General features: G+C 35.7%; 2 protein-coding genes across 2 annotated transcripts; both read right to left on the reverse strand.

Moving 5' to 3' along the window:
- Nucleotides 1–7,234: 7,234 nt before the first annotated feature.
- LOC140322185 (olfactory receptor 1468-like) lies at nt 7,235–8,194 on the reverse strand. Its single transcript, XM_072398789.1, has one exon. The coding sequence runs from the start codon at nt 8,192–8,194 to the stop codon at nt 7,235–7,237; it is 960 nt and encodes a 319-aa protein (XP_072254890.1).
- Nucleotides 8,195–14,004: 5,810 nt separating this feature from the next.
- LOC140322187 (olfactory receptor 1496-like) lies at nt 14,005–14,955 on the reverse strand. The gene has a single exon (XM_072398791.1). The coding sequence runs from the start codon at nt 14,953–14,955 to the stop codon at nt 14,005–14,007; it is 951 nt and encodes a 316-aa protein (XP_072254892.1).
- Between the last annotated feature and the right edge of the window lie 442 nt (nt 14,956–15,397).

Raw genomic sequence — 15,397 nt, forward strand, 5'->3', positions numbered from 1 at the left:
TTGAGAAGATTCCCCGCACTAGGTATCTCTTACTCTGTCTGTAACACAGTTTCCAGCACAGTAATATCAAACATTTGTTACATTTTTCTGGCAGTGGAAAAAAGAAAAATGTAACAAATGTATCATAATATTACTGTGCTGGAAAGTAAGTTACAGAGTAAGAGATATAATATTATTATAGGATAACCTGTAAAAAAAAAATAAACACAAACACTCAAAAAGTTGTGTCGAAATGTTGGTAAATAAATTTATTAACACATTTTTTTATCCAAATTTTTGCCGTTGACTCCCGTTTTTTTTCGGGTCGGGTCTATCCGAATTTGAACAACCATATTCAAGTCGAATATAAGGACAACCCGAATTCGAACACCAACACTATATATAAACTTAAAATAATAAATTGTAAATAATAATATATTGTATATACAACAACGTAACAGACAAAACCAGAGCACAGAATGACCAATATATCACTGTGTATATCTCCCAGGTCAGAATGCAAAACCGGAGACTGAGGGTAGAATTAGCTAAATTTGGGCAGACAAGTTGCATAAAAGTTCATAAAGTATGAATAAAAAAATTCCGGTAGAAGTATATTACATGCATGGACTAATAAATACATTTTGAACCAACAACAAAGTAAAAATATAAAAGCAAAAGGGAAAGGGAGAAAGAGTGAAAAAAGGTGGAAAAGGGAGAATGGAGGGGCTAAGAGAACCCAGTTTTACTTTATTTTATATCCCTCTATGTTATTTTTAGACATTGACAAAGTAACATACATTTTATCATTCAATGTTCAAAAAATATATTGGATATATTCTTAAGGTATATCTCTGTTCAAAACATTTACTAGCATTTCATAATTTGTATTTAAAACTACTTGAATATTTGCCAATGGCTTATGTGTCTGGTTTGAATGATTACAGCAGGGGTGTCAAACTCAAATACACAGAGGGGCAAAATTAAAAACTTAGACAAAGTCCCGGGCCAACCTTGAAATTTATTTAAAAAAATTGAGGAAACTTTTCCTTCTCATTAGATATAAACTCTTGTCATATAGAAACAAAAAGGTTTTGCTTCACATTCTATCTGGAACAAGATTATAATAGAGAAAGAGGCATAACATTTTTTTTAATTTTATTTAAGAAAAAAAGTCTTATGCCTCTTTCTCTATTTGTAGCCTTCTGAGTTGAAGTTCAATGCTAACCTTTTTGCACAGGCTAACAATATTAATACCAATATTCTATGAAAATCCAAACAAAGGCCATGCCTTGGAGTTGCAATGTAAAAACAGCTAAGAGGGAGCATTGGAAATGCCAGATGCGTCCAATGTGGAGCTAAATCTGAGTGGCCCGCCGCTAAAACTACCTCTTCATTGAAATAGCGCCGCTACTAAAATTCACGGCATTATTTGCATCTATAAAACAGTCCAATGCGGGGCCACACATAGACAGGGAGCACGCTGGTTTATAGACGTGAGTGATGCCAGGAATTGTAGTAGCGGCTCTATTTCAATGCAGCGGCGGTTCAGCTGCAGTTTATATTTAGGATTCCTTTGGGGGGCAAAGAAAAGCACCAGAGCGTCGGGCCAGAGTTTGACACCCCTGGATTACAGGAAAGTCAACTCCAAAAGAATTTAAAAATTGTTCCAGACATTGTTTTTTTTTTGTTTCTTAGGCTATATATATATATTTAGCAGAGAGGTGACTACATTGGGCAGCAATAACCGGATTTGAATAGCGTTCAATGACTGCCCCATACATGGCACAATTTACATTCAACTCCCACTGATGTGTCCAATTTCATGGCACCATGTTTTATGTGTAAACACTCTTCTAAATATGGTGGGATTTTAGAATAAAATAAAACCACAAATGATGCCCAGAGATCAACATTGTGCACGTGATACATGTTTTTGATTCTACATGGTATTGTTTTATTGTCTATAGGAAGGCACTGTTAAAAAGTAATTGATCATTTTTTCCACAACTTGTTTTAAATCTTTATTCCTTAGGCTGTATATAATTGGATTCACCATTGGGGTGACTACAGTACACAGCAGAGACAAGAATTTAGAAATGTTCAATGATTGTCCTCTCCTGGGTACCAAATACACACAAGTAATGGTAACATAAAATATGGACACAACAGCAAGGTGGGAGCAGCAGGTTGAGAAAACTTTTTGTCTGCTTGTAATAGACTTTATATTAAAAATAGTGATGATAATATAAGCATAAGATACAATGATAAAGAAGAATGGAATGATGACAAAAAAGCCACCCAACAGGGTCACTTCAATTTCAATATTGGTGGTATCAGAGCAGGAGAGTTCTAAGATTGGGTAAAGGTCACAGAAAAAGTGGTCAATTATATTGCCACATAATTGTAATTTTGATATAGATAAAGGCTGAACCAATTCTATTACCATGCTCAATGTCCAAAATGTGACGACTATAATCCAGCATGCTTGGTGGCTCATTATCGAAGTGTAATGCAATGGTTTACAGATGGCCAAATATCGGTCCTAAGACATCACCGTCAGAAGAAGACACTGCGAAGCTTCTGAGATACTAAAAATATAAAACTGGGTGAGGCAATCAGAAAATGAAATTTTAGTCTCTTTAACAAGAACATCAAAAAGCATGTTGGGAAGAATATCAGTTACAATTAAAATATCCGATAGGGACAACTGGGAGAGGAAGAAGTACATGGGAGAATGGAGGGATTTGCTGTAGGACACCAATGTGATGATCAGGAAGTTTCCACATATTGTCACACAATACATTATAAATAAAATAAAAAAGACCAAATATCTTGTCCATTGCTGAGTTTCGAATCCTATGAGGTGGATTAGAGTGATTCTAGTTATATTTTTCTCAGCAATGCCCTTTAATGAGAACATTTGAAACATTTGTAATCCAGTTTTTCAACCTAAAGAAAACAAAAAAACTAAAGAAAAGCTTAAAAGCAGATAACAGATAAAAATATACAGAGAAGTGAGAGTGAAAGAAGAGAGATAAAATAGGTGAAGGAGGGTTGGAGCAAATTGTGGGTGGGAAAGGAAAGGAACCAGGGATGGATGAACAGAGCCAAGTAGGAGACTGCGATTAGGTCTGATTTATTAAAGCTCCCCAAGACTTGAGAGGATAAACTTTCATCAGTGAAGCTGGGTGATCCAGCAAACCAGAAATGGATTTCTTAAAATTAATTTGCTATTTGTTAGCATTTTTTTCAATCCTGGACCAGATTCATTGTAGGTGTGCTGGATCACCTATCTTCACTGAGTGTGGAGTGTATCCTCTCCAACCTTGGGGAGCTTTGATAAATCAGGTCCAATGGGTCTAATTTATTAAAGCTCTTCAAGGCTGGAGCTGATACACTTTCATCAGTGAACCTGGGTGATCCAAAAAAACCTGGAATGGATCTGGTCCAGGATTAAAAACATTTGCTAACAAATGGCAAATGACTTTAAGAAATCCATTCTATGTTTGCTGAATCACCCAGGTTCACCAATGAAAATGTATCCTCTCCAGCCTTGGGGAGCTTTAATAAATCAGGCCCAGTGAGAAAGAAATTGTTATTATCCCATGGATTTAAAAGCATGAAAAAAAATTCTTACAAATCAAGCAACTTGTTAATTTGTTATTGCCGTACTAAACAAATCACAAAAAGATAGATAAAAGAAATGTATAATTATCCAGATTCACTGTAATGAATTCAGTTACGTACTTATAAAATATATTTTGTTAAAAATGATTAGCAGCTTTTACAAAAAGTTTTGGTGCCTTGAAAGCTTTTGCATTGCACTTGAATTATTCCTTATCATCCTATACATGTCTTTGAATATATATGAAATAGCTGTTGATTGTTATATGATGCATCACATGAAATTGGCAAAAATACCAGCAGAGCATAATTTTCTCACCTCTGATCACAGAGAATATGGTTGCTTTTATAAAGAAGATGAACAAATTATCTGACACTGTTGGGAGTATAAACGTGCTTTATTATCATGGGATTTACTCTAACTAATATATTTGAGTTAATTTCTTTTTTAGAAGATCTGAGTAACTATTTAATGGCAGCAAGACAAGACTTGAAATAGGCAAAATACATAAAGTTGGTTTTACTGACAAAATTCTGTAATTTACAAGACTCCTTTTTTAAAAATATTTTTTATTGTGGATATTTTCCATATATTTTTACATTTGTGAAAGGTAAAATGAAAGTGTATTTTGATGATGTGGACTTTCTTATGGTTACAAAGTTCATTTCAACTTTTTTGGACCTTCCATTTACCACATCTATTCATTTAAAATGAGAACGCACAATTGAATGTTCAAATACACAATCTTATGCAAAAATATACTCAAGTATTAACCAGTCCGAGTATAAACCAAGGAAAATACATGGATTTGAGTATAAACTTAGACCTTAAACTATCCCACCCACAGCAGGCCGTATGTTAGGAATCAGCTATGTTTGGACACAGAAGTTATATGTGCCAATGTTTCTCATTGATAAACTAAAATCCCTCTCTTTACCTGTACAACATACCATCAGAAGAAGTTCAGTAATTTTGTATTTTGGGGCTTTACATGACACTGTGGGGGTGAAGATCTTAGTCTTGTGTGTAGCACAATCTCATTGTATTGCAATACCCTGGCTAGCGCACATGTGCAGTTACATCATTGGTAGGATTATATGATGCTGCCTAGACGCTCCATGATCTAATACCCTTGCACCTCATTTTCTGTGTATTAAACAAACCTGACATGTTCAGGGAACCTTATGATGATTGGGACACAAAATTGCCTTAGGCAGCTACGAGCTATGAAATCATAAGTTCAAAACATGATAACAGGGATCACTTTACATTAACCCCGCTAGCGGTCTCATTCTGGACGTATTTCCATGCAGAAAGTGGTACAAATTTTTGCATGGAAAGTTATTTTACATTGTAGACCTAAAATTCTTAGGCATAGTTCACTGACACATGTCTAATAATTAATAAATTTATTATTAAATTAAAAAAAAATCTGTTAAAAAAATAAAATAAAAAAAGGAATGTATAATGTAAAATAAATGTACAGCAGCATATATTATATTTATATAAAATAATTATATATATATATATTCTTTGACTATTTTTTTGTATTGGACTGAATACATATTTTGTATTAAATCCAATACAAAACTATTTGAATTTCCCGCCGCTAAGTCCTAGCATACGTCTCTGCACTTTGCGGCTGGTGATCGGAGGAGGCAGACGTGTCCCCAGGACCTACAGGGACCAGCAGGATGTCGGCAGGACAGCGATGGAACAAGGTAAGTGGGTTTTTATTCTGCTTTTAGGTACCCCGAGTCTGAGTCAGGTTTACCGCTTTTTGCATGTAAAATCGACCCTGAGTCAGAATCGGGAATACCGCTAGGGAGGTTAAGGGGTGCTATTTTAATTTAAACCAATAACCCATCCTAAAAATCGGCCATTAGGTAGGGCTTTATTGCAGTGAGTATAAACCAAGATCATTTTTTTTCACTCATTTCGATTAAAGCAAATCTTGGTTTACACATCAGTTTATTAGCTACTGTGTTGAAATGTATTTTTCTTTTTTTCAGTGAATTTTGATTAGGCAGCTTACACATTTTTAATATTCCTCACTTCTTTTTGTTTGGAAATGGTCTTGTTATCTTATAACCCTTTCCAGGTTGATGGGCAACAATTGCTTTTACATCTTTGCCCTTTGACATTGTGTTAACAAACTCCTGAATGCTGCAGACCAGCAAACTTACCTAATGCCTGCTTTTGATGAAGCACCACACGGCTGATATTTACCCATCTAATTCCAATGGAAGTGGTAAGAGGGAGCATAATTGTTTACACATTGCTTCGACATTTTGACTTTGTTAAATAAATCATGACACAGTGTAATGGGCTTGGTTTATTAAAGCTCCCCAAGACTGGAGAAGATACACTTTCATTGGTGAAGCTGGGTGATCCAGCAAACCAGGAATGGATTTCTTAAAAGTCATTCTCTATTTGTTAAAAAATGATTTCAGTCCTGGACCAGATCTGTTCCAGGTTTGCTGTATTACCCAGGTTCACTGATGAAAGTGTATCCTCTACAGTCTTAGAGCGCTTTAGTAAATCAGGCCCAATGTGTCATGTGTTGTTGTTCATGGGAGGTTGTATTTACCTACAGTGGATAAAAAAAAGTGTGCATACTCCAGTTAAAACATTTCAAAACCAAAAAAATCTGCTTGGGATAAAAATATAAAAATGTAAAATAAGCTGGTTGCATAGGTGTCCACACCCTTACAAGATTATTTTGCGGTGGCCCCTCCAGTTTTTTTGCGTCTATCAGCATGGCATATCTTGCCTTGGCAATGTTTGCACACTCTTTCATGCAGAAGTGTTCCAAATATCATATTGCAAGGGCATCTCTTGTGCACAGCCCTCTTCGGGTCACCCCACAGGTTTTCTATTGGATCAAAGTCTGGGCTCTGGCTGGGCCATTCCAAAACTTTCATTTTTCAGATGAAGCCATTTTTTTGTTGATTTGGATGTATGCTTGGGGTCATTGCCATGTTGAAAGGTGAAATTTCTCATCTTGAGGAATGCCTGTAAGTTTTGGGTCAAAAGTTACTGGTATTTGGAACTGTTCATAATTCCCTCCACCTTGACTAAACCCCCAGCATGAAGAAAAGCAACCCAATGTATGAGCTCATAAGCCCTACAAAAGAGTTTATAATCAGCATAGCCTATGTTCCCTTCTGATAGGAGAGCTTTAGGTCTGATATCGAAGGAGATATTGCAGATGTACCACCACATTTATGTATGGATCATAGAACATCCTTTGAAGCTTGATGGCATCTTTCTAAACCTAAAAAAAACTTTGCATTTTTTTATTTTCATGTACCTGGAATGTTTTGAGCTTATTTCAACTCAAAGTTCTGTTGGACTTTATTGACACTATGGACTGTCCTCCATATGACAAATCCCTAACCTACTGATCCAAGTCAGTGTTCCAAAGTATTTATTCTTTTAGTATAGTTATCAAGGCAACAGACATGTTTTAATCAATGGCAGACACAATATTTTATTATAAATAAAGCAGACATCTAGCTAAAAGTTAATAGCTTTACAAGTTATAAGAATTGTTTTAGATTTTTCTGCAATGATCATTTTTCATCCACAACTATCACCTACTATACGTTTGTCAATTGGCAAACTTTAATGATTAAATGGATGATTGAAATGCAAAGTTAAAATTTTGAAAATAAGTTTTTGTATAACTTGCTTCAAGTCTTTGTTCCTCAGACTGTATAGGATTGGATTCAGCATTGGAGTGACCAAAGTGTATAGCAAGGACAAGAATTTAGAAATGTTCCATGACTGTCCTCTATTAGGTACCATATACACACAAACAATGGTGCCATAAAAGATGGAGACAACGGTCAGATGGGAGCTGCATGTAGAGAAAACTTTCTGTCTGCCGGTAATAGATGGGATTTCTAAAATAGTGACTATGATATAAATGTATGATACAATGATGATAAAGAATGGGATCAATGCGAACATTACACTCATAGATGTGACTTCTAGTTGAACAATGGTGGTATCAGAGCAGGAGAGTTGTAGGATTGGTTCGAGATCACAGAAGTAGTGATCAATAATATTAGGACCACAAAATTGTAATGTAGTTATAGTTAAAGTGTTAACCAATATTGCTAGGAAACTTAAACTCCAGCTTGAGATACCTGCTATCCAGCAAAACCGATGGCTCATTACCATAGTATAATGCAATGGCCTACAGATGGCCAAATACCGGTCATAGGACATCACCGTCAGAAGAAGACATTCCAAACTTTCCGTGGCAGCGAAGAAATAAATTTGGGTGATGCAATCAGAAACTGAGACAATAGTCGTGTTTTCTAAAACAGCATGGAGCAAGTTAGGAACAATATCAGACACTAATATTATATCTGATAGGGCAAGCTGGGTGAGGAAGAAGTACATGGGAGAATGGAGAGATTTGCTGTAGGACACCAATGTGATGATCAGGAGGTTTCCACATATTGTAACACAAAAAAACAAAAGGAATGTAAAGAAAACCAAATATGTTATACTTTGAGGAATCTGAAAACCTAGGAGATGGATTGCAGTAATTATTGTCACATTGTTCTCATCCATAACCTGTGAACAGAATATTACCATTATATTGGAACATGGTTTGTCCAGCAAAGGAAAAAAAATTTGATTAAATAGGAAAAAAAGGAGAGATAGAAGGAAGACAAACACAATGAAAGGGTACAAACGCTATGCATACTGTTACCAAAATTAATCAACCAGATCTCATTTTATTGGAGATCAGTCATCAGTCCATCTACAGCAGTTTTTCTCAACCATGGTCGCTTAGAACCGTACGGTTCCTCCAGAGCTTTCTTGAGCAATGAGAAATGTGTGATTTTTATTTCAGTTAAGCTCACAGCAATGATCTTTTCGACAATATGTAATGATGGAATTCTTCCAATGGCCAGCAGTGTAAGAGGAATTATTTGTAATGACCACCACACCATGAGTTCCATGAGTTGTGGGCATAGTTAATATAGCAGGGGTTTCCTGAAGACCTATTATTTATTTTAAGGGGTTCCCCATGTTAAACAGCTTGAGAAATACTGGTCTACAGTATACACATCACTTCACTTTACACATTTTTGAGTAAAAGAAAATTTTAACAACAGCAAGAAATAACTTCATACTGCTAAAGAATCTCCAGTAGTATAAATATGAAAAATACTCATTAAGTCTCAAGAAAAAAAAATTAAAAACCTTGAAGCTATATTCAGTGTTCTAAAGCTGTAAACTGCAAATAATAACATAAATAATATAATTCCAATAACACCATGCAACATATAACCATCTAATGTACATCAGCAGACCCCCATAAACCTTCTAAATCGTGTATTTGCTGTTTATACAGAATAGCCTGATATATATATAGGCATAAAATCATTTGTGTGCAACCACTGGGAGTATGAAGTGCTTACTAATATTTCCATGGGATTAATTGTTGTTAATAGAGAAAATATTTTTAGATGTGTTTTTCTTTTGAGTAAACCATTTCTTAACTAATTATTTGTTGTAGGTCATGCCACCATTATGATGTAAGATGAAAATGTAATGACTTGGAAGTGGATTGGGGAAGCACAGGGTAGAGGACTAGTCATGAGTATTTCCTGTATAATCCCTACGAGTGATCTTTTTCCCCATACTGACTTATCATGTCTTGCTTTGCACTGTCTCTGTATGGAGAAGGCTATCCTGCTAGGTAGGACTTTACCTCTTCATGTCAGAATTGCCCCCTGATAACTGGTTATTTATACTGTTCAAAAAATATTTATTTTACTTTTTCTCCAACAAACTTTGATTAAGCGAAATACAAATTTTCAATGGTTTTATTAGTTCTCATTTTAGAATGATGGACTTCAGATTTTGGAAATGGCCTTATAACGCTTTCTAGGTTGATGGGCAGAAACAATTGCCTCTCCAAGTTCTTTGCCCCTTGACATTAAGTTAACAAACTGCTGAATGCTCCAGACCAGCCAATTGCCATAATGTCTGCTTTTATAGAGGTGGCCACATTGGCTGCTGATGAACTAGTCAATGCATTTGATAAGCATTTAATGTACAGCGCTGCGTAATATGTTGGCGCTATATAAATCCTGTTTATTAATAATAATAATAATAATAATAAGCAGCACCTGGCTGATACTCCCCTTCCTAATTCCCATGGAGAGGTAAGGGGGATCTTAATTTTTAACACACACCGATTCTGCATTTTAAATTCATCTGTTAAATTCATAATGACGCTGCATAATGTGTCATGTTGTTTAGCTAAAGTTTTATGTACCTACAATTGATATACAGGACATAATTTATTAAAACTCTCCATGGCTGGAGAGGATCCACTTTATTCAGTGAAGCTGGGTGATCCAGCAAACCTTAAATGGATTTCTTCATGAACTAATTTCCAGCAAATTTTTTCAATCCTAGACCAGATCGATTCCAGGTTTGCTAGATCACCTAGCTTCACTGATGTAAGTGTATCTTCTCCAGCCTTGCAGAGCTTTAATAAATCAGGTAATTAAAGTGTACGCACTCCTGTTAAAATGCCAGGTTTATGTGATGAAAAAATGAGACCACAATAAATAAATTCAAATCATTTTCCACCTTTTAATGTGACCTACAACCTGTACAACTCAAATGAAAAACAAATTTGTTGGGAAAAGCAAAACCTCATGAATTTTATATTGTATTTAGGTCTGGGCAAATTCCTTATCCTTATCTTCCTTATCTTTATTTTCAGCTTTCAAGCAGACACCTGAAGGTTTGGAGACAAAAGCGATTGGTATTTGCAACTGTTCATAATTCCCTCCACCTTAACTAATGCCCCAGTTCCAGCTGCATAAAACAACCCCAATGTATGATACTGCCACCGCCATGCCTTATCGTGGGGAAGTTCATAATAACCTCCACAGTCACCAGATTGCAATCCAGTCATCTTTTCCATGTGGTGAAATTGGAGATTCATGTCATGGATGTTCAACTGGCAAATCCTCAGTAATTATTGGCAGCTGTCATATAATGCCAATAATGACAAGGTTTACATAATAATAATAATAATAATAATAATGGATTTATATAGCTCTTCTGCCATAGACACCAGAAATAGGGCACAGTCTACTGTGTGGATTGAAATGTCACATGACCAGGGTTGTACATAGGGTAAAGGGAACCAAAGGTATTATTATATTTATGTAGTACTAGCTGATTACCCGGCGTTGCCCGGGTATTTATTTATTGTAATCCTATAGTACAAAAAAAGTATGTATGTATATAAGCAAAAGGCACACTGTGCTGAGCAATACATACACACATACATACGTACTTAGATGTAAATATAACTCTGACATATACCACAGCGCTGTAAAAAGATCAGCGGTGCACTCACATGAGTCTAAGTCATATGTCTAGCAAGTTTAGTTGAAATGTCTCCATGCGTTTCCTAGAGATGACATACATACATACAAATATAGCTCTGACATATAGCACAGCACTGTACAAAGATGACAGGTGCACTCACATGAGTCTCAGTCATATGTCTAACAGTTTGGTTGAAATGTGTCGATGTGTTTCCTAGTGATGGTGGTACAAAGCAAGTTTGGTTGAAATGTCTCCATGTGTTTCATCCAATTATAGCACTAACATATAGCACAGTGCTGTACAAAGATGACTGGTGCACTCACATGAGTCTCAGTCATATGTATGGCAAGTTTGGTTGAAATGTTTCCATGTGTTTTCGAGTGATGGTGAAACATACATATACACATACATCCAATTTTTTTATATATATATATTTTATATATATAAAGGAGTGTTAGGAAAGAATTATTAAACTTTTCAAGTTTTTATTTCGACAACAACAATGTCCCTAATGATTACAGTTGTATTTAGCCTATGTATGTTAGACATCGGAGGTGGTGCCATCTTGGATGTAATGTGAGGAGCTACAGGTGAGTCAGAGCTCACTGAAGTGACACCATATAATATTGCCCTTTTCTCTGCCCAGGGCATCTACATAAAAGGTTATGTAGGGCGATATGAGGAGGGGTGAAGATATTGGAACAGCACAGAATGTACATCCAGGGGTGGAGGCTATTAGGTGCAAGGACATATGGGCTGTGTTAACCCCCTGAGCGGTAACCCCGAGTGTGACTCGGGGTAGAAAAAAGAAGCTAAAAGCTGAAACACAGAGTCACACTCGGGGTAGGTAAACCAAAGATGTCAGTCTTCCTTCTTCCTTCCGCGATGTCGGTGCGTGCAGACCTTTAGTTCGGGGTGGGGTAGAAAACTCAAATACATTTGTATTGCATTCAATTGAAAGCAATACAGTGGATTTATATGTGTAAAAGCATTACATTGTCTTTTATGAACATTTATTGTACAGTATAATAATAGTATGAGTATAATATATTTTTTTAATTTAAAAATTAAAAAAAAATATATTATTTTTTTATGTATTTAATGTATTATTTTGAAATGATTTTGGGTTTCAAACTCTATTATACTTATACTATTATATTATACTGTAAAATACATTTTTGTGGAAAACAATATACCACTTTTAGACACATAAATCCAGACAGAAATTAACCACTCAGGAGGTTTAGGAATTGACCAGTTTACCAAGTAGAAACACTGTGATTGTGCACATTTTAAACACTCAATTTTATTTTGCTTTTACCTCCAATTTTTTAAGTTGATGACAGGGTCTCTTGTATGCAGAACAAACTTGAAGTTGAGTTTAGTTGTAAAGGGGTCTTTATCATTTTAATTTTGATGGAGGTAGGGAAAGGGTAAAAACATTGCCACACAGTTGTCAATTATACAAGTGTTCCCATAAAAAGATTCCCCCTTTTTTAAAGGTCTGGTGACAACTTTCTGGACTTCCCTTTCTAAAACAAAAAAATGAAGCTCCCTATTAAAACAAAAAAAAACGAGTAGAAGATAGTATAATAAAAGTATAAGTAAAGTATAATAAGTAAGACTTTGGTTATAGAGTACAAGGAGATGTTTTTTCACTGTAAAATGGGTAAACATAAAAAAAAAAACAACCAACACATTTCGGGGGATTTTGCACTTCTGCTTCACCACTCCTATATACCATCTTTATGGGACATTAGTTTATTACAAGACAAAACATTTTAGGTTTAGGCACTGCTTCACCAGGGCTATAACATAAAAAAATGTAGGGTAAACAACACTCAATACAATGCAATAATGTGGTTACACAATATTGTTATATATGCTATTAGTTGTATTGAGAAAGGGTAAAGATTAGATGTTCATAAATGTTCAAAAATAGGTATGAAATAAGTTTAGCTGATATAAAAAAAATGTAGAGCCTATTTTTGCTTCGAATTTTATGGATTATTTAATGTAGTTTAGCTATAGAAGTTTTTTTTGTGAGCACTATGACAAAAGTAATAAAAGTTTAGACAAAGACAAAATCCCCTGGAAATGGGGATCCCCTGGAAATGATTAGTAATAGGAAGAGTTAAATGCATTTTACTGCCCAAGAAACTTTTAGGAAAATGTAGCCAGGTAACAATAAAGCAAATTTCATAAAGGCAATCATGTGACCATCCATTACAGAGATCCTGCCTGACCCTGAAATGTTGGGCTCCCCTTAATTTTCAAACACTTAAAGCAGAACTTTCATTAAAAAGATGTCTCTTACTTTTGCAGGTGGAAAGCCAATAATCCTTTCGCAATCCTAGTCCAATAAGCCCCATGCCATCTTGTCTGCCTTTTTCTTCAAGGCCTGGACTGGACCCCATGTGCCACCATCTTCTTTCTTTTGCTGACATCAACCAAGCTCACACTGCACAGGCAAAAGATGATGTGACTCGCCTTCATATACATAAAAGTGTTGACTTCGCAAATGCGTGAGATCTGCACTTTTTATTTTTACATTGCGTGTACCTTTGGATCTATGGTGCCTCAGGTAATTGTGGTGAGGACTATTTTATTTAGACATCCTAGGACACCCATCAGTTTTTTAGCACGAAGAGGCTTCTAATGCTACTCTGAGAGTGTAATACCAGACAGAACGTCTGACTTGGTTTTGCTGTGGAACTCTAAGGATACTTACACGTTCTGCAAATTTTTCTTGCTTTTTCTCATTGGTAGAAACGAGCGTGAATGCCTTGAAAATTTACTCGAACTTCCGATGGGTAATGCTTCTCTATCCAAGAACATATACTACAGGGCTACAAGAGCAATCAGCTCTGCTCCCCTAATTGCTCTTGCAGGTCCCAAAAAATTTACACAGGCCGTTCTCGCATACATGTTCTGTAAGCAAGAACGGCCCGATTCGCCTCAAGATCAAAATTCGCTTGCTCATCTCTACTCATTGGCTTTATTTACACTTTACCATTTTAACACCTTTGTACATTTTTATGACTATTAAAATGCAAGTTCAAAAACTTTCTAAAAATGTTTCCTGCAACTTTTTTTAGCTCATTATTCCTCAGACTGTATATAATAGGATTTAGCAACGGGGTGACCACAGTGTACATCAATGATAGAAATTTAGAAATGTTCCATGACTGTCCCCTACTAGGTACCAGATACACACAAACAATGGTGCCATAAAAAATTGAGACAACAGTTAGGTGGGAGCTACATGTTGAGAAAACTTTTTGCCTCCTAGTAACGGATGGGATTCCTAAAATGGTGACTATGATAAAAACATATGATACAATAATGACAAAGAATGGGATGATAGCAAAAACCACACTCAGTGCTGTGGCTTCCAGTTGAGCAGTGATGGTATCAGAGCAGGAGAGCTGTAGAATCGGGTCAAGATCACAGAAAAAATGATCAATCATTTTTGAACTACAAAAGTGTAACTTGGAGATGGTTAAGGTGTGAAAAAATTCAGTGACTAGGCTTAAAGTCCAACATAGGATGGTCAATATCCAACAAAGCTTAAAATTCATTATCAAAGTATAATGCAATGGCTTACAGATGGCCAAATACCTATCATAAGACATCACAGTCAGGAGAAGACATTCCAATGTTTCTGTGGCAGCAAAAAAATAAAACTGGGCGATGCAATCAGAAATTGATACTATTATAGTATTTTTTACCATAACAGCACGGAGCGTGTTAGGAAGAACATCAGTTGCTAATAATATATCTGATATAGACAGCTGGGAGAGGAAGAAGTACATGGGAGAATGGAGGGTCTTGCTGGAGCATACCAATATGATGATCAGGAGGTTTCCACATATTGTCACACAATAAATTATAAGGAAAAGAAAGAAGACCAAAACTGTTATATTCTCTGGTACCTGAAACCCTAGAAGGTGGATTACAGTGGCCATGGTCATATTTTTCCACTCCTTTATAAGAAGACAGGGAAATACCCAGGGCTTAACAGTAAAATTAATTCAAACTTCTGAAATGTTGAGGGAACAAGACAAAAGAAAGAGCAGATGATGGTCATAGTCATAAATAACTACATGATTCTTTCTTTTATGTCCACTGTATTTTTTGAGACAGTCAATAGGTAATAGAAAGTATCGTCCCATTTGATAAAATTTTCTTCAAATGAAAATAAACCATTGATTGCTAAAATTACACTTTACCCAGTGCAAATTTCTATAAATTCTTAAATTACCAGCAACATGGATGAGAAGGTCCAACTATCATCACGTGTGGTATGCCCGCCAATGGGCAACCAGGAAAAAAAGGAAAAAATAACCAAACATGTAAAAGTAAAACAAAGGGCATGTTGTTACAGACAATGGTTAGACTTTTGTTATA

Source organism: Pyxicephalus adspersus, chromosome 2 (genome assembly GCF_032062135.1).
Source record: "Pyxicephalus adspersus chromosome 2, UCB_Pads_2.0, whole genome shotgun sequence".
NCBI lineage: Eukaryota > Metazoa > Chordata > Amphibia > Anura > Pyxicephalidae > Pyxicephalus > Pyxicephalus adspersus.